At 33.3% G+C, this 23,094-nt stretch overlaps 1 protein-coding gene across 1 annotated transcript; it reads left to right on the top strand.

The window, feature by feature from the left end:
- The first annotated feature begins 1,140 nt into the window (after window positions 1-1,140).
- Window positions 1,141-21,300, top strand: LOC134718959 (integumentary mucin C.1-like). Its single transcript, XM_063581834.1, has 12 exons — window positions 1,141-1,213; window positions 2,903-2,941; window positions 5,290-5,372; window positions 6,257-6,328; window positions 8,889-9,147; window positions 10,138-10,229; window positions 11,113-11,190; window positions 12,999-13,419; window positions 14,198-14,344; window positions 18,106-18,263; window positions 19,370-19,556; window positions 21,089-21,300. The coding sequence occupies exons 1-11, from the start codon at window positions 1,195-1,197 to the stop codon at window positions 19,553-19,555; spliced, it is 1,554 nt and encodes a 517-aa protein (XP_063437904.1). The 5' UTR covers window positions 1,141-1,194; the 3' UTR covers window position 19,556; window positions 21,089-21,300.
- The last annotated feature ends 1,794 nt before the right edge of the window (window positions 21,301-23,094 follow it).

Below are 23,094 nucleotides of genomic sequence, written 5' to 3'. Positions count from 1 at the left end.
TTATATTGAACAGTCTTAGTTTTACACTTCCGAATATTCACTGCATATTCATACATTTAGTTTTCACAGAAACACCATGGTCTTTCAACATCAATAAACAGAAATAAATACATTTGTCGGCATTGTCAAATATGCACTTCAGTTATCCGTGTACACGGACACATTCTTTTCGGTATTGTCAGATTTGTGCCATAGTTTTCCACGAACACGGCACATTACTTTGCCTTAGATACGTATTTTTACTGTAGTTAACTTGTACAAGTTAGAGGGCTTTGTCAAATCTGTACTGTAGTTTACACGGATAAGTTACTCGGCATGTCAAATCTGTACTGTAGATTACACGGATAAGTTACTCGAGATGTCAAATCTGTACTGTAGATTACACGGATACGTTACTCGGCATGTCAAATCTGTACTGTAGTTTACACGGATAAGTAACTCGGCATGTCAAATCTGTACTGTAGATTACACGGATAAGTTACTCGGCATGTCAAATCTGTACTGTAGATTACACGGATACGTTACTCGGCATGTCAAATCTGTACTGTAGTTTACACGGATAAGTTACTCGGCATGTCAAATCTGTACTGTAGATTACACGGATAAGTTACTCGGCATGTCAAATCGTTACTGTAGTTTACACGTACAACTTAAAAAGCTTTGTCAAATCTGTATCTGTAGCTTACGACGGACCGTCACCAAATTTGTATCTGTAGCTTACGACGGACCGTCACCAAATCTGTATCTGTAGCTTACGACGGACCGTCACCAAATCTGTATCATAGTACTCGACACATTACTCGGCATAAATATTTGTAAGTTGAGTTTACACGTACAAATTGGAAAGTTTTACCAAATCTGTAAGGACGGATACAGCCATTTTAAAAAAGGGGGTTCCCTACCAAGGATAACCACATGTCCCTATTGAAATGCATAGATCGTCTGGTAAAAAGAGGTTCAAACCCTGGAACCCCCTCCTGAGATCCCCCACTGCTGTACTATAGTTCTCCTTAGAGACAAGACACATTACTGTGTCATTAATATGTGTATTGAAGTTGTCCGCGCAGAAATTGAAAGGCATCGGCTAATCTATATGTGTACCGTAGTTTACATGTACACATAAGTAGGCTTTGTCAATCCTGTACTGTAGTTCTATCTAAATTTATCTTATTCCTTTATAAATGTCACGAAACCATGTCATTCCAAATCACATGTAAGTCTCTTGTTTTTGTTATTAATTGAAAATCTGCCATTTTAGAGGGAATTGTGTATTTTTAAAATGTCTGTGGCACAGACCAGAATCGTGACCGTGCAGTTATGTACGTCTGCAGTCATTGCGTCATAAGGTAATACAGATAAATGAAGAAAGTTCAAAAAGTTCAAGATTATTGTGTGTCATAAGATTAGATCAAATGTAAATTAAATAAAATTGAGAATGGAAATGGCGAATGTATCAAAGAGACAACAACCCGACCATAGAAAAAACAACAGCAGAAGGTCACCAACAGATGTTCAATGTAACGAGAAATTCCCGCACCCGGAGGCGTCCTTCAGCTGGCCCCTATATAAAGTTTGGAACAACTTTAAATACAGATATTGATGCTAATTGTGATAAAATTGTGTTAAAATCCCAGTGCCAAATATTACATGCATACCATGACTAGAACATGTTATGGTATGACTTCGTATATGCCGCTTTGTGCACGATCGCCACACTCGAGTCAGTTTTAAACATTGTAATTAACAGGGTGTCAGCAGGTGTAAACATAGAGAATATGAAGAATAACTATAGAAACATATGGAGAATAATGGCTTATTATTGTTTAAATACAGAATTGGGGAACACCTCGTCTAGATACTCATTACAGTTTTACTTTCATATTTTATTCATTTAGAATAAATAGAACACAATCTTGAATGTGTTTGCCTGTTCCATTGTAAACGTTGTATATATATAGATTCTTACATTGATACCAGTGGATTATCGGATTTATCCAATCGAGATAGTTAAATTATCAATTTTAAAGTCCGAGCCGCCTATCGAGATTGGATAAATCCGGTAATCCACGAGTAACTATGTAAGAATCTGTTTCTCTAATGATTAAAAAGACATTTTCTTTTTTTGTGAACTGAAAATCTCCTTCGAGTGCCTTTCACATTGCACAAAGTTGTCAATTTCATTAACACCTTTAAATTTTGATTCATCCAGTTAGCTTAAAAGGTCATGACCCTTAAAATCATCCAATGATCTTATGAGATCACCAGCAACCACACGTTGATTAAAAATTTTTATACAATGGGTTCGGAAAGGGATAAATTTCAATAGAATTAGAGAAACATATATATGTGGACTTCATTACAAAAGAATTACAATGGAATTATTGAATTTTACTTTCATGTACTTTTATTTTTATGACGACTAAGTATTAGCATAAAAATATTACATTTTATAGCAAACATTGAGTATTTTATTAATATATACTAGTAATGCATGTCCTTCATTTTTGTTGATCAAGTGGTTATTTTTTAATAGTCTTCAGTGACAAACAATTAAGGCAATTTAAGAACAAGAACAAATTAACAATAAATCTAAAAGGCAGCCCTGCAAAGTGAACGACCCGAAAGAAAGGACTGACCCTTACAAATGAGGTTTTTTGGATATTCCTTATAATATGCTACCTGTGGACCCCGTAAAGATCGAGTTGTTGAATAGTACTTAAACGCACAGAGAGTATGGCACTACTCCTATATGTGGTAGTAAACTTTACCCATCCCTAACGATGACCATTCGTATCCTTTAAATGGCGAAATTGAGACCAGTTTTGCTATCTCTATGTGCACTCATGGGAGTCCGATTTCATATTTATTACTTGTTATTTATTCATAATCATTTACATTGTAGATTGCGTTATTTTCCTGTTTATTAACCTATCCACAACTGGTAAGTTTTAATCGATTTTGGCAACTCTCCTGTATACTATATAGTAAGTTGTATTTGGAAACTGTCCTGTATACTATATTGTAAGTTGTATTTAGCATCATTATAACTTACTGTACACTAGTAGTTAGTTGTATTTGGTAGCTTTCGTGTTTACTGTATAGTTATATGGGCTTTGCTCATTATTGAAGACCATACGGTGACCTAAAGTTGTTGATTTCTTTGTCATTTTGGTCTCTTGCAAAGAGTTGTCTCATTGGCAATCATACCACATTTTCTTTTTGGGACCCTATCAACAACTGTTGTAAATACTAAACTTTTAGTTGTGACATTTCTAGACAATGTATATTCCCCCCCCCCCCTCCCCTGTATAGCCATGTATCACCATCATTGATGGCGATCCGATGGATACATCTGTTGTAGGGTTGTCACTGACTCAGACGTACTTATGAATATAATTATTTTCTGTGACTGTATCTTACATTAATTTGTAGGATCCTTTACCATAGATAGTTTAGCTGATCTGTAACAATAACATCTTCATGCCTTATATATCATGTACTGTAGTACGACGCTAGATTAAAACTGACGTGGAAAGGTAACATATGTCCACCGAAAGCTCTTTTTTTGAGAGCCCAGGTGGTCGTGTGGTCTAGCGGGACGGCTGCAGTGCAGGCGATTTGGTGTCACGATATCACAGTCGCATGGGTTCAAATCCCAGCGAGGGAAGAACCAAAAATTTGCGAAAGCAAATTTACAGATCTAACATTGTTGGGTTGATGTTTAGACGAGTTGTATATTTAAGTATATACAGATATACATGCCGTGCTGACTATAAAATATATATTGTGACTTTTATAGTTGTTTTGGACAACTTTCTTGTATACAGTATAAATAGTTATACTTGGTACCTTTCTTGTATATATACACTATATTTAGTTGTACATGTATTTAACATTTTTTTTTGTTTACTGTAAAGTTAGTTGTACTTGACAACTTTCTTGTTGACTGTATGGTTAGTTATATTTGGCAACTTTCTTGTTTACTGTAAAGTTAGTTGTATTTGGTAACTTTCTTGTTGACTGTTAAGTTAGTTGTATTTGGCAACTTTCTTGTTGACTGTAAAGTTAGTTGTATTTGGCAACCTTTTTGTTTACTGTAAAGTTAGTTGTATTTGTTTACCGTAAAGTTAGTTGTATTTGGCAACTTTCTTACTTACTGTAAAGCTAGTTGTATTTGGCAACATTCTTGTTTACTGTATACTTTGTAGTTAGTTGTATTTGGCAACCTTCTAGCATAGATAGTTATATTGTTTACCGTATAATGAGTTGCTATGCTATGTTTGCTGTATCTATCGTTGCTGTCTTGTATACAGTACAGAGACAGTTTGATGTTGTCATCACACGCATAGTTAGTTCATGTATTTAATCAAACAGCTAATTCATGTATTGCGTACTAAATATATAAAAGAAGATGTGGTATGATTGCCAATGAGACAACCGTCCACCAGAGACCAAAATGACACACAAATCAACAACTATAGGTCACCGTACAGCCATCAACAATGAACAAAATCATACCACATAGTCAGCTATAAAAGGCGCCGAAATGAAGTATATAATACGTTGCTGTATACTGTTGGAATTATGAAGCACAAACGCACCTTTAAATATTAGTTTACCTTTAGTAAGATTGACCCGAAACTTATTCTAACTTTTAACTGCACAAGTCAAATTTTTCTGTGAAATTTTAATAATCTTACTTTTGTAATACCAATAGAAAATATTTGAGAAATTTTGAGAAATATCAAAAATTATGTTGATGTCTATAATAAGTAGAAAATGAAATATCTCTCTGCGGTGATACCACTAAATCATGGTACGTCACATCCGGTTGTATACGAAATTAGGTCGAAAAAAATATTCCTATGAATTTGATAGTTGTAGGTAGGTAATCCTACATTTCATTGCATTAAAACATTTTATGTGTCATAAACATATGTCTTGCGTATTTCTAAGCACCAATATTTTTTTTATCTGGGCATCTTTAGAATATTTTGAAAACTTGAGCTTACATGGTTACTAAATCTGGTACACCTGTTAAATAAGGGGGGACATTTGATTGGTTAACTTCCAGTGATAATTGTTTTCTTATATGCAATAAAATGTTATGCGAAATGTTTTCTATAATAGTACTGGACAGAAAAAACTTTACTCATGCAATACATAAAGTATTTCTTTATTTGAAACAAAGATGAATTCTGCACAATTTAACAAAGACGAATAGGTTAAAATCATTGATGGTATTAATATCTATTTAACGTTTTATACCAGATTTAATCTCTATTTCAGACGGAGGGTTGACATGTTTGAGTTGTAAGCACGTGGTACAGCCCGGCGATTGTTTCAAACTGACAACATGTGGCGACCACGAGGTAAACCGTAAGATAACTGTAACTTTTAGCCGAAGAACAGCAAACACAAGCTTAATTTGGTATTTGTGTTTTATTGCGGTCATTGATGAATAGTTCATATCCGGTTTTTTCTATGTTTTACGGTGTTTGTTTTATAATAATAAAAAAAAAAATCGGTGATAATGTAGAAAACTGTTGGATATAAATGGATTGCTGAGCAGTTACTAAAAATCAGAGTAATTACAAAACATCGAGAAAAGGTTTTAAAAATACGCTTGGCGAACACCCATAAGAACCTATATGAAAATAAGAAGTTATTGCCTATGAAACAACTATCAATCAAACAACGAACTAAAAATCAGTTTTAGGTCTTAACCTATTCAATTCTAATTTATCTTAATGTATGAAAAACAAAAAAAAGGACTTACGGTATTTGAACCTACGAAAAACAGCATTACAGACTGCTGTCTTGAGACAGATACATGAAAAATGTGTGCGAGGGTTGTGGATTGCAGTTTTAATCGAATTTTATTACTATGTGTAGCAAAATGTGAGCAATGCCTCCAAAACGCAGTCTATGAGAAATACAATTGAGAATGGAAATGGTGAATTTGTAAAACCGACAACAACCCGAACATAGAGCAGACAAAAACCGAATGCAATCAATGGGTCTTCAATGTAGCGGAAAACTCCTGCACCCGGAGGCGTTCTTTAGATGACCCCTAAACAAAATTATATGTTTAGAGATCGTCAGACATTTTTATCGAAGGAAAACACTTTCAATATATGTATTACATAAACAAGAACGCGCGTATAAAGTTTAATCACATGGCAAATGCAGTCTCAGAATTCGAAATTTAAGAATTTCAAAATATTTAAATAATTTCAAAAATGATTCATTTCAGCAATGTTACTTGAGACGTTATGTGACGTCATCCGGAACAACATGGTATGATGTTGGATGTCTAGATAATACGGTACGTATAGACTTGTAGTCCTCTTCTCTTTTTGTTTAATCTGAAACGTTTTCTAGTGTTTAATGGTACAATATTGTACAAAGTTAGATGGTTACGGTACGTAAAGACTTGTACTCATCTTCTCTTTTTGTTTAATCTGAAACGTTTTCTAGTGTTTTATGGTACACTATTGTACAAAGTTAGATGGTTACGGTACGTAAAGACTTGTACTCATCTTCTCTTTTTGTTTAATCTGAAACGTTTTCTAGTGTTTTATGGTACAATATTGTACAAAGTTAGCTGGTTACAGTACGTAAAGACTTGTACTCATCTTCTCTTTTTGGTTAATCTGAAACGTTTTCTAGTGTTTTATGGTACAATATTGTACAAAGTTAGATGGTAACGGTACGTAATGAATTGTACTCATCTTCTCTTTTTGTTTAATCTGAAACGTTTTCTAGTGTTTTATGGTACAATATTGTACAAAGTTAGATGGTTACAGTACGTAAAGACTTGTACTCATCTTCTCTTTTTGTTTAATCTGAAACGTTTTCTAGTGTTTTATGGTACAATATTGTACAAAGTTAGCTGGTTACAGTACGTAAAGACTTGTACTCATCTTCTCTTTTTGGTTAATCTGAAACGTTTTCTAGTGTTTTATGGTACAATATTGTACAAAGTTAGATGGTTACGGTACGTAAAGACTTGTACTCATCTTCTCTTTTTGTTTAATCTGAAACGTTTTCTAGTGTTTTATGGTACAATATTGTACACAGTTAGATGGTTACGGTACGTAAAGACTTGTACTCATCTTCTCTTTTTGTTTAATCTGAAACGTTTTCTAGTGTTTTATGGTACAATATTGTACACAGTTAGATGGTTACGGTACGTAAAGACTTGTACTCATCTTCTCTTTTTGTTTAATCTGAAACGTTTTCTAGTGTTTTATGGTACAATATTGTACACAGTTAGATGGTTACGGTACGTAAAGACTTGTACTCATCTTCTCTTTTTGTTTAATCTGAAACGTTTTCTAGTGTTTTATGGTACAATATTGTACAAAGTTAGATGGTTACGGTACGTAATGACTTGTACTCATCTTCTCTTTTTGTTTAATCTGAAACGTTTTCTAGTGTTTTATGGTACAATATTGTACAAAGTTAGATGGTTACGGTACGTAAAGACTTGTACTCATCTTCTCTTTTTGTTTAATCTGAAACGTTTTCTAGTGTTTTATGGTACACTATTGTACAAAGTTAGATGGTTACGGTACGTAAAGACTTGTACTCATCTTCTCTTTTTGTTTAATCTGAAACGTTTTCTAGTGTTTTATGGTACAATATTGTACAAAGTTAGATGGTTACGGTACGTAAAGACTTGTACTCATCTTCTCTTTTTGTTTAATCTGAAAGGTTTTCTAGTGTTTTATGGTACAATATTGTACAAAGTTAGATGGTTACGGTACGTAAAGACTTGTACTCATCTTCTCTTTTTGTTTAATCTGAAACGTTTTCTAGTGTTTTATGGTACAATATTGTACAAAGTTTGATGGTTACAGTACGTAAAGACTTGTAATCATCTTCTGTTTTTGTTTTTTTATCTGAAACGTTTTCTAGTGTTTTATGGTACAATTTTGTACAAAGTTAGATGGTTATGGTACGTAAAGACTTGTAATCATCTTCTGTTTTTGTTTTTTTATCTGAAACGTTTTCTAGTGTTTTATGGTACAGTATTGTACAAAGTTAGATGGTTACGGTACTTAAAGACTTGTACTCATCTTCTCTTTTTGTTTAATCTGAAACGTTTTCTAGTGTTTTATGGTACACTATTGTACAAAGTTAGATGGTTACGGTACTTAAAGACTTGTGGTCATCTTTTTTTTTATCTATCGTAGATGTTTTGTAGTGTTGTGCGGTAAATAGATATAGGAAGATGTGATCACACCGAACAACAAGCTATAAAGGGCCCCAAAATTACTAGTGTAAAACCATTCAACGGGAAAACCAACGGTCTAATCTATATAAAAAACGAGAACGAGAAACACGTATAAATTACATAAACAAACAACAACAACTGTACATCAGATTCCTGACTTCGGAAAGGTGCAAATATTTGCAGCGGGATTAAACGTTTTTTAATGGATCCAAACCTTCTCCCTTTTTTCTGAAACAATAGCATAACATCCCAATATAGAAAACCACACGATAAAATATCAATTGGCAGGCTTAACTCAAACAAAAAACGTACATTAATACAGTCACTATGAACTAATAAATTTGGTCGGCGATATGTGAATGCAAATGTACAGTTAATAAAATATAAGGGACAAACATTTAAGGCCAAGCATGATTTTGTTGGATGTTCAGATAACACAGTGCGCATAGACTGGTACCCATCTTTTTCTGAAATGTTTTTGTTAGTGTTGTCTGGTACATCTTTATAGGATGAATTCATTTTATTTTGAATTGTATTCTAAATTTTTAAGCATTTTGTATTGTAGCGAACCGAATCTATACTGTTTATTGTATATATAAGCTATGAAATATCTATTCATGAGTGTCAAAATTTGGTTCAATTTTAGAAATGTGCCGCTATATCCGGGCTACCACAGACTGCTCGTCCCACTACAGTCGGAAATAGTAGAACACTTCCTCCATCGATCATAGGCAAACGTCAAAACGAGGCTAATATGACACAATCGCCCATTACGGCCAGACACTACACATTGCCGCCATCTATAATAGGAAAACGTCAAGATGCTGACGGAGAAACGACACTGTGTGAGCACTGCTGTAATAGTAGTACGATATGTAATACAGGTGGATACTGTGGATCTCTCTGTAAGTACTTTAAGAAACTGTAACCAGACACTCTAAAAAAAATTAAAAAATAAATAACACGAGTCATAATTAAAAATTTCGCGGTCATTTTCATATCCGAGACTGCAATTAGCATGATGACAGCGTTTTGATAAATTTTATGGTCTTATCATAATTTAGTTCGTTATTATAAATGTTTGCAGTCATGAACTACATACTCTTTTTTTAATACGTATTGCTTTCTATCTATTGTACAGTTATAACAGGTTACTTGGAGTAGGCCGATTCCAATGTGGTTGTTTTTCTGACAGCGTGTCTTGTTTGCACTCATTTATTGTTGCTATTTCTTTGACAGCTTATCAATGGAATTGGTCACAGCTATACATGTTTACATTATCATAAACAACATTTTTTTGTTAATATTAACAGATTTAAACATTAGCTGTGTTTATAAAATTGAGAATGGAAATTGGGAATTTTAAAGACGCAACAACCCGACCAAAGAGCAAAAAACTGTCGAATGCCACAAATGGGTCTTTTAAATAAAGCGATAAAGCGAGAAAATCCCGAACCAAAGGCGTGCGTCAGATGGCCTGTAAAAATATATGTACTAGTTCACTGATAATTGGACGTCATACTAAACTCCGAAATATATAAAAGAAACTAACATTAAAATTCATAAAAGACTGAACCACACTTCTTGTTTACATTACTAGTAACAGCTCTTCGGTTTAACAACTTTTCATTTTACTTGAACAGTTTTTCGTGTTTTAATTATCAGCCTTTTATGATAACATTTTTATATTTATATTAACAGCCTTCCATGTTAACATCAACAGCTTTTTAAAATCCCGGTCATAAAAGGATGTATTAACAGTTTTTCATATGAAGGGTAACAGTTTTACATGCTTGCATTACTAGCTTTTCATGACGTTAACAGCTTTTCATGTTTCCTTTACAGCTTTTCGTGTGACTGTTTTCCTTAACAGCTTTTTATATTTACATTAACAGCTTTGAACAATCCTGGTCCCATATGTTACAGTTGTAAAGAAGCACAGACCGCTGACAGTTGTGACCAGATTGTTCAATGTGGCGAAGACGAGGTCTGTGCTTTAGATAGAATTTTAAATGTAACACGTCTTCTGCTTGGCTGAAAGTGTTTTGTCTATCAGCTCAGAGACACAATTTTGTCATGTGAATTTGGCGTCATCAACGATTTTATCATTATTTACTCCTTTTTAGAATTAATGAATGACTTTAATAGTTATTCTGTCTATTTGAAGTAACGTAAAAAATGTGGCTCACACATTTTTATAACCCACTGCTCGCGTTATTCAGTGTGCATTGCCTGATGTTGTTTTGTTCATCAGCTCAGAGACATAATTTAGTCATGTTACCTTGACGTCATCAATTTTTTCATGGTTTACTCCGGTTTAAAATGGAATTTGTATTACATTATAAGAAATAACTGTTATATTGTATCTGTCTATTCGAAATAATATCTTTAAAAAATGGGGCGTACACCTTTTAATAACCCACTACGCGGGTTATTCAGTGGGCACCTCATTTTTTTATGTTATTTCTTCATAGACAGAAAAACTATTACAGTTATTCCTTAAACATGTAAAATAGACAAAACAAAATATTACAGTCATTCCTTAAATAGCTACATATGTTTGTTAATTTGCTAATGCTTGTAGACTAAGACTTTGGTTGGTTTGCCTGCTTTGTTTGTATAAACGTTTGCAAAAAGCATTGTTATCAAGATTGACACCTGCGAACAATATAGATAGGCATAGTTAAACATGTAATATCTACATTTGATTAGGGTAGAGGTAGAGTTGCACAGTGAAAACTTGAATCTATGTCACTTGCGAATTTTCAATATTTAAGAAATACTAGTACACACCGTCTGCAAGCACATACACTAATATAGTAACTTATTTTGACTTCTTATTCGTTGTCATATTTGTTCGTCTTTTTCAGAAATGTTTTATTGGACAAGTATTTAATCGACTATCTCAAGAAAAAAGATGGACACATGGGTGTAAAAGTAATAAAACGGTTTGTACAATCTAATAACAACGAGGATTCTATTTTTGATATTTAAGGTTGTTACGTAACACTGGTATAAACAAACAATAAATCTCGGATATTCTAGCCAAACGGGTACTTTTAACACTGTTTAAACAAAAATAACGTGAATTGGTGATCTCACGGATTTTTTTTATAAAGTTTTGCATAAATAAAGGCAACAGTAGTATACCGATGTTCAAAAAAAATAAATCGATAGAAGAAAAATATTTTACAAATCCGGGTCACAAACCAAAATCGAGGGAAACGCATTAAATATAAGAGAATGACGACACAACATTAAAATGTAAGTCACAAAAACGAACTAAGCATTAGACAAAATCCGATGAGAATAACAAACATAACATCAAAACTAAATACATGAATTTGAAATAGAAAAGTACCGCGACACGTCTTATAATAATGTATATTCACACTCAAATATAAGAGGGAACAAACGACACATAAAAACAACTTACAAGGTTAAAATGTAAATACACAGAAACGAACCACAATATTGACCATATTACTGACTTGGTACAGGACATTTTTTTAAGAAAAAATGGTGGGTTGAACCTCATTTTGCGGCATGCCAAACTCTTTTATGGCCATGTTTAATATAAAATTGAAATGACAACACAACATTACAGGACTGCAATACAAACAAATAGGAGAACACAATTTACCAAAAAATATACGAATAATAACTAACGAAAGGCACTTGGTTTAAAATTTGATATGACAGAGGTGCGTTTTGTCCACACAAGACTTGAACTTGATTTTGTGGCATGCCAAATCTCCCTCTTTTATGGCCCTGTTTAATATAACATTGAAATGACAACACAACATTACAGGACTACAATACAAACAAATAGGAGAACACAACTTACAAAAACATATACGAATAATAGCTAACAGAAGGCACTATATAGGTTTAAAATTCAATACGCCAGAAGTGCGTTTTGTCCACAGAACACTTACTAAATGACGCCTAGTTACAAAAGTTTGAAAGCCAAAACAAGTACAAAGTTGAACAGCATCGAGGACTAAAAGTTGAAAAAAAATGTGCCAAAAACGGCCAGGGTTTTCTGTAAGGAACCAGAACATCCCTTTTATTTAGAATAATTTAAACTTTTGCAAACAGTAAACAGGGACTATACGTCTAAAAAGGCTAACGTTAAAGTGGTGTCGCGAATTCAATGAAATCCGTATAAACTTTATATCTGTGAATGGAATTTATAGTAGCTACAGATATTATAAAACTCTGAGACCACGTGTTTACGTATCTGAACAGGGTACTTCACAATCCAAAATCTGGAAGATTCTAATATTCGGGGTTTATGTATGACGTCTATTATCACCTAACTAGACGTATTATTTTTTGTTCAGGGGCCAGTTGAAGAATGCCTTTTTGTGCGGGAGTTTCTCGCTGCATTTAATACCCATCGGTGGCATTCGGCTGTTGTCTGCTCTTTGGTGGGGTTGTTATCTCTTGGACACATTACTCAATTCCATTCTCAATTCTTTTTAATGTTTGTTTACACAGCAAAGCCCTTACGAAGACAATGTAAATAAAACAAAACATGCTAATATTGGTTTCACAATGAGACTTTTTTTAATTGTAGTGTGTATATACACACGGGTGTTTTTAATTGTAGTGTGTATATAACCAAGGGTATTTTTAATTGTAGTGTGTGTATATAAACAATAAACAAGGGTATTTTTAATTGTAGTGTGTATATAAACAAGTGTATTTTTAATTGTAGTGTGTATATAAACAAGGGTATTTTTAATTGTAGTGTGTATATACACAAGGGAAGAGAGATATAGATGATGGAAACAGTCAAGTATGTGAGGAGTGTTGTGAGGATCACTTGTGTAATAATGTGTGCACAAACTTCGTGGATTGGAACGCCCCCTTTACCACGCCAACTGATAATATCACTTCTGCTGTACCGACCTCGCCATCTTTTAAGACTGCTTCGACAACTGCAATGTCTACACTTGAGATTATAAAAACAACATTGCTGATGACAAAAACAAAACTGCCGACGGCAAAAACCACTGCACTGCCTACGACTAAAACAACTTCATTGCCGACAACAGAAACACCAACAACTAAAATACCGACGACAAAATCAACAACTATTCCAACGACAGAATTAGCAACAACAACCATACCGACAACAACGACAACCACAGTACCAACGACGACGCTAGGTAGGATTTATTGTAATGTGTGCCCTTAAAGATGTACTAAGGTCACTAGGTGAGGTTTGGGAATTTGTGTCAAATGTTCGGACCACTTTGTTTTTTTCTACGATATAGGGTAAAATATCTTGCCCCATAACACACATTTCATTTTTCATGTAAGACTTCCATAGCTCATAAAAAGACCTTTTTCCAAATTTTAAGCAGATTCCTGATTTCGTTTCTTTCGAATTGACCCACATATTACCAACGCAAATATACAGTAAAAGGAACTCCATAACCTACTGATATTTTTAGCTTTTTTTTGTTCCTTAGAACATCCTTAATATAAACAAAGTTTGAAACAATAAGTATACATATCTTTCAACCGCGGATTCAGACGGGAGCGCGACACACGAGCGCACCTCTAAAAATGTAAAAAAAAAGTAATTCATAAATAATGTTACAACCAATTTATTTATTTCACGAACTTTATTGAGTGCTTAATAATTTGCAAATCCTGCAGTAAAGGTTGACTATTACAGTACTGTAAACCAAATTAATTTGGCGAATTCTTTATTTCGCATAAAGCCCTTTCAAGCCCACTTCGCAGTGTCTTATTTTCGCGATTTTCATTCTCTTGATGTAGTTAGATACGGAAAAATGCAAGTTTTCAGCTTTCACGACGATTTATATTCACGTTACTTTTATACTCGCGAAAGTGGCAAACAATAATTCGCTCGGGAAAATTCGTTTGTTAATCGTTAATTTATTCAATACACTGTTATCAGCTGTGATTTATTTACAGACCCTGTTGTCATGGTTAATTGTAATTTTGAGGCTGGTCTTTGTAATTGGCACCAAGATAAAATGGACGATGGAGACTGGAGAATACACTCAGGTCCAACAGCTACGGATAAAACTGGACCAGATAGTGATCATACATTAGGCAATGGTAAGATTAACAACAACATTACATCCTTTGAATATTTATTGTCTATAAACTTTTGACGAGGTAAATATATTATAGACGGATCTGTTCAGATTATTTTCCTTCTTGTCTACTCTTATTCATACCTACCTGTCTGCAACGGCGAATTAAAATGATAATCAGGTTGTCAATTCTCTCAGTTTACCATTTAAGCACTTCAATCTTTTTCTTTTACTTTTGGAAAAAAAGACATTATTCACGGTGGGTATGGTTGTCCTGCGAGAGAACGTACTGTGCTGGTGATTTGGTCCTGACGGGTGCTGGTGAGTCCTGATTCTGTGCTGGTGGGTTTGTTTACATTGTATCAGAACGGCAATAAAACGACTGTTTTGTTGCTTAATTTTTCTCTGATGTGTCATAAGTATCATGCAAAGTATATTACAACAATATTATATTGCAAAAGTCGTGCAAGTTCGTTAAACGGAATTGTACTGACGCTGTGCTGGTGATAAGAAAAACGGTCCTGGTTCTGTGCTTTTATATTTTAGTTTTAGTGGCATATATTCAAGATCATTGATTCTGTACTGTTATTGACTAATTAGCTGTTGTCTGCTTTCTTGAAAATGACATTGTTGTGAATCTGCTTACTGTTATTATAAGAGAAAAAATACCCCTATTTTTTTTTTATATTAACTGTAAATCTTATTTATTGGCCTGTTAATGGAACCCTTCTTGCCCCCCTTTAAGATAAGAAAATATGTTTACGATTTTCGGAATTACGATCATTTTGCAAGATCACCAAAATACGTTGTAGTTTATACAATACTTATATAAAGTAGATGATGTGGTATGTTTGTTGTCAATGGAAAAATTTCCATAAAAAAACAAAGGAAGTATGTGTTAACAACCATACGTCATCGGACGACCTTCAACAATAACCCATAAAATAAAAATGTAAAAGGTTTTACATACAAATGGAGAGCAAAAATATAGAACAAAGGACTTTCTGAGCGTTTGAATCATGTCTTTAGCAGCTTAAAACACATTTGTTAGTGAACAATTGAGTGCTGACTTTAAGAATGACAATAGTATTGCGGGTTTGTTTGTTTGGTGTTTTTTTTTTTGGGGTGGGGTGGGGGTGGGGGGGGATGGGGATAAGTTAGAGCGAGGTTACAGTATAAGCTTGGAATATTTTCCGTAAGATTTAAAAGTTGTATTGTAAAAGAAAAATGTATCTTATAGCTGTTAAGAATCACTTGCTGTTAGATTTTTCCAACATATTTTCTTTTGTCTAAACGGTTGTCAGGTTTTTTTTTTTTGAAAGTGCGATAGAACACTAAAAAAATCACTATTTTATGAAAGGGCAGGCTAGAATATGTCAGAGAATGAAGACGAGATAACCTAGAGAACACTAACAAAATTAAGATTTCTTAGTATTGTCATTTTAAAATAAAAAGTTTTGATAAAGAATTACGGGGGAGGAAGTGAACAATGTGTCCTTCTTTTCTATATTTAAATATTTTTCATGAATAAAAATAAAATGTGCCTTGATTATAATTGAAAATGAGTAAATGGAACAAATACCCAACTAAAATACACTTTTATTTTAATATTGGAAATATCACTAAGCTTTTAAGTTTTGTGTGTCAAACACACTATCTCTGTAGTAATGACTCCTTACTAAGATATTTCACTTCTTTCATTTTTTTTCTGCATTTTTTTATATTGTGAATTCATAGAATTATTAAAAAAAAAACTGAATCTAAAGCCAGATATATCAAACATTTTTGTTTCCATCTATCCGTTTTCAGGACTTTAACAATCAACAATAACACGCCTGGAAAATGCGTACTCGGCTGTCTGTAATCGACCATTTTTAGACACCACAGGCTCCTAAAAAACAAGCCGGGGTGGGGGTTCAAAGATGCAAATTTAGTACTTATATCAATATTTTATCTTGTCGTGTACGCTTTCGTGGCCTGTCAATTCCGAAATGTGCAAACTGCAATAGTATCAAAACAGCACAGACAATGAATAGAAGAGATATAATTTTGTACATATATCTAGGGGAAACTTCTTGCAAAGCATTATTATTTATAGTTCATTATTGTATTTAGTAGAAAAAGAGAATTTAGTGAAAATAAAATCACTATTTTTGTAGAGAATTCACAGACCTTTGTACAGAGATTTTTGTTATGTTTAGCATGGGATCAACACAATGGTTCATTACCAAGTAAAAAAAATCAAAATGTCTATATACCTTGCACATTTTAGAAAATTCAGATCAGATAACGAAACTGGGCCCAGCAACATTTATAAGCAATTTAAGATTGTGACCCTCACAGTTTCCATTCTCCACAAATATTCTCGTTACAACGAATCATTTTAAATACAAAAATACGTGTTGCAGCCTTTTGTTTATCTATAAATATATTTATACGGATAAAGTTATGAAAGGCAGCAGGGTCATCAGGGTGAGGAGTCCATGTAATCTGAAATAAATGCTAAGCATAGATATAGAAAGCGACAGATAATCATGACATTAAAAAATGTCTCTTCTTTTCGACTTTTTTTCGAACAAATCGACACATAAAATGAATTATATAGTATTGTGGAATTTTTAACTTATTTTAGATACTATATATTGTTATCTGATATTGGACGAAAGATGTTGCCCTTTTATGTTATTATTTAATACAACTTCAGATAATTTGAAAACAAATATTAAACAGCCAAATGGATGCACAAGAGCTAAAATAGGAGTTATAGATCCTGTTGGCAACAATTATCTGGCTAACTTTATTGATTTTGTAACATTTGTTTCAAATATGACCAACTTCTTATCCAAAATCACCAGCACCGTATCAGGACCCACCAGCACAATGACAGGACCCACCAGCACAGTATCAGGACATGAATAAATTGAGAAAATGCTAAGTTTTAATTAATTGCAATGTTTTTTTCACAAAATTGTTTTGTCGTGTGGATTGCGGTATAGAAAGCGGACTCAATGAGCGTTTTTGTTTTATTTTTTCAATTCGGGATTTTCTGAAAACGAGCATTTTTGTGTTACGCTTACTGAAACAGTTTAGAGGGTCGATTTTTTAATGTTGTATATATGAACCCATAGGAAACGAAATTGAAAAATCTCAACTGTTTTCTTCCATTTTTTATGAGTGAAAAAATAAAAAATCATTATTTTCGTCTTTGTTTACATTTTTTAATTGATCACCAGCACCCGTCAGGACCAAATCACCAGCACAGTACGTTCAAAACCAAGGAGTAAGAAAACAAAGACTCAAAGTGAGATGTTTAGCGCTTTAAAACCAGGTCTAGTTCACCAATTCTACATTTGAAAATGCTTGAACCAAGTCAGGAATATGACAGTTCTTGTCCATTCGTTTTTTTTATGTGTTTTGTCATTTGATTTTGCCATGTGATTATAGACTTTCCGATTGGATTCTCATCTGAGTTCAGTATTTTTGTGATTTCACTTTTTTCATAGACCAAAAGACATTTACATCAACAATTATAATATAATAAATAAGAAACAACACGAACTCCACTAAAATCCGGGAGTGAAATCAGGTGCTCCGGAAGGGTAATAGCATTTCCTGCACCGTATACGGCACCTGTCATGTTATTTCTTTGTTAAGTCCGGTAATGATGGAAAGTAAACGACATATTTCTTTTTGTAATAAATGCTTATATAGGCGAATATTAATATTATTTACTAAATGAATAAATCATTTTATTGTCATTGATATTTTTTCCTTCTTTATTAGAAAAAGGACACTATTTATACATAGAAGCATCGGATATGAATTATCAGAACTTTGTTCGATTGCTTTCCAATAATATTGTATGGCCACAGAGAACATGTTTAACGTTCTGGTATCATATGTATGGACATTTCATAGCATCTTTGAGTGTTTATATAAAGGTAGGTAAAACCAGTCAGAATATAGAACATAAGCGTATATGAAACTTTTATCTCTCTATAGAAACACAAAAAATTGCAAAAGATAGCAAATGCCTACATGGACCGTTGATTGAACTACATCACACATACAATGGCAAAATATAGCATCTGTGTACATGCAACGTCGATTTCACTATAGAACACGGTGTATAAAGATAGCCTATGCGCAGAGGAAACGAAAATCATACTGTAGAGCACGTACCAAGCAAAACAAGGAGCGTATACGTACAATAATCGTTGATCATACTGTAGAACATAAACATTAAAACAGCAGCGTATACATATAGGAACCGTCAATCGCATTTGAAAAGTAGCATAAATAAACTCATCATAGATACTAGGACTAAATTTTGTATATACGCCAGACGCGCGTTTCGTCTACAAAAGACACATCAGTGACGCTCGAACCCAAAAAAGTTGTAAAGGCCAAATAAAGTACGAAGTTGAAGAGCATACAGTAGCCATTAATCGCATCACGAAGCATATAAAACCAAAAAAGGCACCTTTTATAACGTTCAGCAACCGTCGATCACATTACAGAGTACACGAAAAGCAGAAAAAGTAGCATATACGTACATAATCTGTCGTTTTCTCTATAGAGCACAGGTAGCATATGCATCGTACCATAACCCCACTATGAATCATATCAATGATTAAATTGTAGCATATATGTAGAGGAATCGATACGACGTAATGATTCTGAAAACACTTCCACTGGCCACCATTTTGGATAGTGTAAATAGTCGATCCATTATTTGATCAACTAAATTGCAACATCCTGTATTCGAGATTTTTACTAGATAGTGAAGAAATTATTATTGTCAAGGAAACATATTTTTGCGAAGTTTAGCGGAAGCTGCAGCTATAGGTATATCAAGTTGAACTTGGCTGATTTATCATCGAAAATTCAAATGAGCTCGTGAACTTTGACCTCAACACATTTGTTTACATTGCAACATGGTCACTAACATAGGGCCCATCGTTTGCAAATTGAAGAAAAAAATGGCTGACCAATTTGTTTTTTAATTGTTTTTTTATTTTTGAAAGTTTTCATATTGATATTGAAGGATAGTGATGGAAATTTACAAAAACTATGGAGTCAGTCGGAAAACCATGGCAACAACTGGTTACCAGCCAAAATAAATTTACCAGATACTCCAGGACAAATAGTAATAGAAGGGTACAGGGGAGCAGATATACATGGCGATATAGCAATAGACGATATTACACTGGTTCGTAATTGTGGTCCTTAATGTAAGTATGAGTTAAGTTTAAGGATGTGCGCTACTCTAGCTTTTGACTTTTTCCCTATGTATTTGAGTCATTAAGCTGATTTCACGAAGCGCATTTAAAATATTTGCCCTGACATGTAATTCTAAGCTTAATTTTTATTCAAAATATTTTAAAATATAGTTTATAAAGTCATTATAATCCTTATGTTTTTTTTTTATAGGTTATGCTTTTGATAGAAACAAGTTCAAACATTATGTTTACGAATAATTTAGAGTAATTTCCCGCCAATTCTTTAATTGCTTATAATTATATCTAAGAAACAAGGATACGGATTTCTTCTGTTTTTGTTTTTTAAGTTACTTTCTTCATATACTATCAATTTATCAACCTTTAAAAATGTTTGTTATTTTTAAACGAGGTGCAAGCACCAATACTTTTTATTTGCGAGACTATACCACTAATTAGGTTTGTCTAAAACTAAGTTTTCATATCAGTTTAATGATTCTTCTGCTTTGTATTTTTATTTTACAGTTAGATATTATCGAATTTGATTAATTTATGTTTTGGTGGTAACTTTCGTAGCTTTAAAGGCACTTGGCTATTATTCATAAAATCACTTAAGTTAAGATATTCAATTGTAGTGCGTAGTACAAGTTTATCGTAGGGTATGGAGAAAAATCAAGTCGTTCGGAACAAAGCCTAAATTAAGTACTTTTATGAACATCAGCCTTGGTGACAATAATTGCGCACTAGATATTTGAGTTCTTGTTATATATTGTTATCGTACCAGTTTCTGCTTTAACATATTTAAGTTAAAGACAGCATGTGGAAATTGTCGTGTCGTAACTGACACACATGAAGCAATAGTACGGACACCAGTAATTCCCAAGTTAGGAGCCTGTAATTCAATGGTTGTCGTTTGATTGATGTGTTTCATTTCTGTTTTTCGTATTTTTTTGGTACATAAATTAGACCGTTAGTTTTCTCATTTGGATTGTTTTACATTGTCATTTATAGCTGACTATGTGGTATGTGTTTTGTTCATTGTTGAAACCCGTACAGTGACCTAAAATTGTTGATTTCTGTGTCATTTTGGTTTCTTGTGGGGAGTTGTCTCTTTGGAATTCTTTTTTATATAACAAAATATACAAAACGACAAACAGGATGGTTCATAATAATTATCGAGTTAGGAATACTAAGCAGGCTGGAAGAAAGACAGAAATCATATAAGTAAAACTTATCTTTGATTTTTAATTATATATCCGGACATAAACACATTTATATTAGAAATGGTCCAGTAAAAACGATTAAAACTTGATTTTGTAATGCCTCTTAAGGAGGTAGACCTTGTTTAGGGAGATAACTCATTAAATCAGTTATGCGTTTGTAAAAGTCAAGTTTCATCCATGTATTTAAAGCATTTATCTGAAACATATTGGGAAAAATCTATGTTACCTAGAAGCTTAGAATATATTTATGACGTGGTTGACACAAATGTACATTTCCCTTAACCTAGGTCTACCTCCTTAAACGATTCCTTGTATATATTTCAGATTTGATAACAGGAATGATAGGTGATTGGTATTGACGAGACGTACCATGATGTGACAAAATAATGTTCATCTAAAGTTGCCTCTGTTTTAATATCTAAAGAGTTTAATGCTTGTTTATTCAGTGGTGTGCATGGAAAATCACACCATCTTTTCTGTTTTTCTCTCCTCTAATAAATATCATTATAGCTGATATCAATATAGTATACAAGGCATAGCGATGTTATTTTTTCATTCGACACCCCCCTGGGCAGATCAACATATCGTTAAAAAAAGAGGGACAAAAGATACCCAAGGGACAGTCAAACTCATAAATCTAAAATAAACTGACAACGCCATGGCTAAAAATGAAACAGAAAAACTATAGTAAACATGACAAAACATAGAAAACTACAGATTAAACAACACGAACCCCAACAAAAACTAGGGGTGATCTCACGTGCCCCGGAAGGGTAAGCAGATCGTAAATGTCGGGTAGCGGAATCCGCGCGGTTTCTTATCCAATTGTTTTTTGTTGTTCATGATCAGGAAGAAAGTCACAGGTATGCCATTTTTCCTCCAATTAAAGCAAATATTTGTCGAAAAGCAATATTTATAATCCTGTTTCATCCCGTACTGTTTCGACAATTTTGATGTGTTTTATAAATGTACCTATCCCTTTGAAACAATTTTAGAATTTCATATCACCTGGGTCATGATTCTATTTAAGATTAATGATTATCCTGTTTCCCGTGCTGTTTCATGATTTTTTATATATTTTATCATATTTACCAATCATTTTGAAACATTTAAACGCTTAGACATTGTCCCTAATCGAAAGCTCAAACTCATCGAACGAATTGATAACAACTGTCATGTTTCGGACTTGGTTTGGTATTTTCTGATGTAGAAAATAGTAGATAAAAACCTGGTTTTATAATCAACCTTTCATTTGTATGACAGTCTTATCATATAAACACCAATGCTTTGGAACAGTATACATTGTTTAACTTTGTAGGGAAGCACCTACTGATGTTTGTTTTTTTTGCTCAGTTTTAATCAGTAAGACCTTTTTTTATTTTTGACAACGGAATTAATACTATTTTTTCATGAATTTTCCTTAAAGTAAAGGACAAAAGATAGAGGGAACCCAGCAATAACACAAATCTAGAACATGCGCATAAAAAACACACACGCAAAAGCTAAATGAACTGCTCTTTTATTTCTTTGCTTCTTCTTTAAGTCATTATGACGACTTCAACATCAAGCAAATAAGCTTCCACCACACTGCAGTTTTAAGACAACCTCCAGCACTTGCTTGAGTGGAATTCTTTGTAACTTTGTAAGATGTAACACCACAATTTTTCTCTTAATCATCTAATCATGTCAATATCATGTAATCATGGATTTCTGTTATAAATACTTTTATTAACCCTTTCTTACAAAAAACAACAGATTGCTCACAGCTGGATATAAATGGTTGTATCACCGACATACTTGTACATTTTTTTTACTATAGGTTTCGATATGGCGTAATTTGAGGTATAGTTATTTCGATTGCAATTAATGGCCATGATTTTTTGTGTAATTGCTTTATTTCTTAATTGACCTGTGATAAGACTTTCGTAATATTGATCAACTAAATAAAGCTTTAAGAAATTAAATTTGTTTGAGCAGCAACTTTTTTGAGTGGTGGAATTTGTAATTATAATACATTTGAGGATGGCTGCTATACCCTATTTTTGTCATTGTTATTACTCAATTTATTTCACTTGACTGGGCGGAGTTTAACCGGTTCGCTCATAATAAACCAGTCCATCTATAGTTAGGGGTTTAAGGATAAACTAAAAAAATGAAGTGTCCAGTCATTGTTTTGTAAATTCCTTTGATGACACTGATAGGTGATTAGAAATCAGTAATAATTATAACGGTAATCATCCTTATCACACACATCTTCACATAGACTGTCCTTATGCAAATTAAAACGTAAGCTCCGCCCGATCAGTTGAAATAACATTGGTAATACCACT

Source organism: Mytilus trossulus, chromosome 5 (assembly GCF_036588685.1).
Source record: "Mytilus trossulus isolate FHL-02 chromosome 5, PNRI_Mtr1.1.1.hap1, whole genome shotgun sequence".
Lineage (NCBI taxonomy): Eukaryota > Metazoa > Mollusca > Bivalvia > Mytilida > Mytilidae > Mytilus > Mytilus trossulus.
Note: the sequence above shows the minus strand (reverse complement) of the source record. Positions and strands in the feature narration are given on the sequence as shown.

Coding starts and splice junctions, on each gene's coding strand:
- LOC134718959 (XM_063581834.1), top strand. Junction 9,148..10,137: donor TGGATACTGTGGATCTCTCT/GTAAGTACTTTA, acceptor TTACATTAACAG/CTTTGAACAATCCTGGTCCC. Junction 13,420..14,197: donor AGTACCAACGACGACGCTAG/GTAGGATTTATT, acceptor ATTTATTTACAG/ACCCTGTTGTCATGGTTAAT.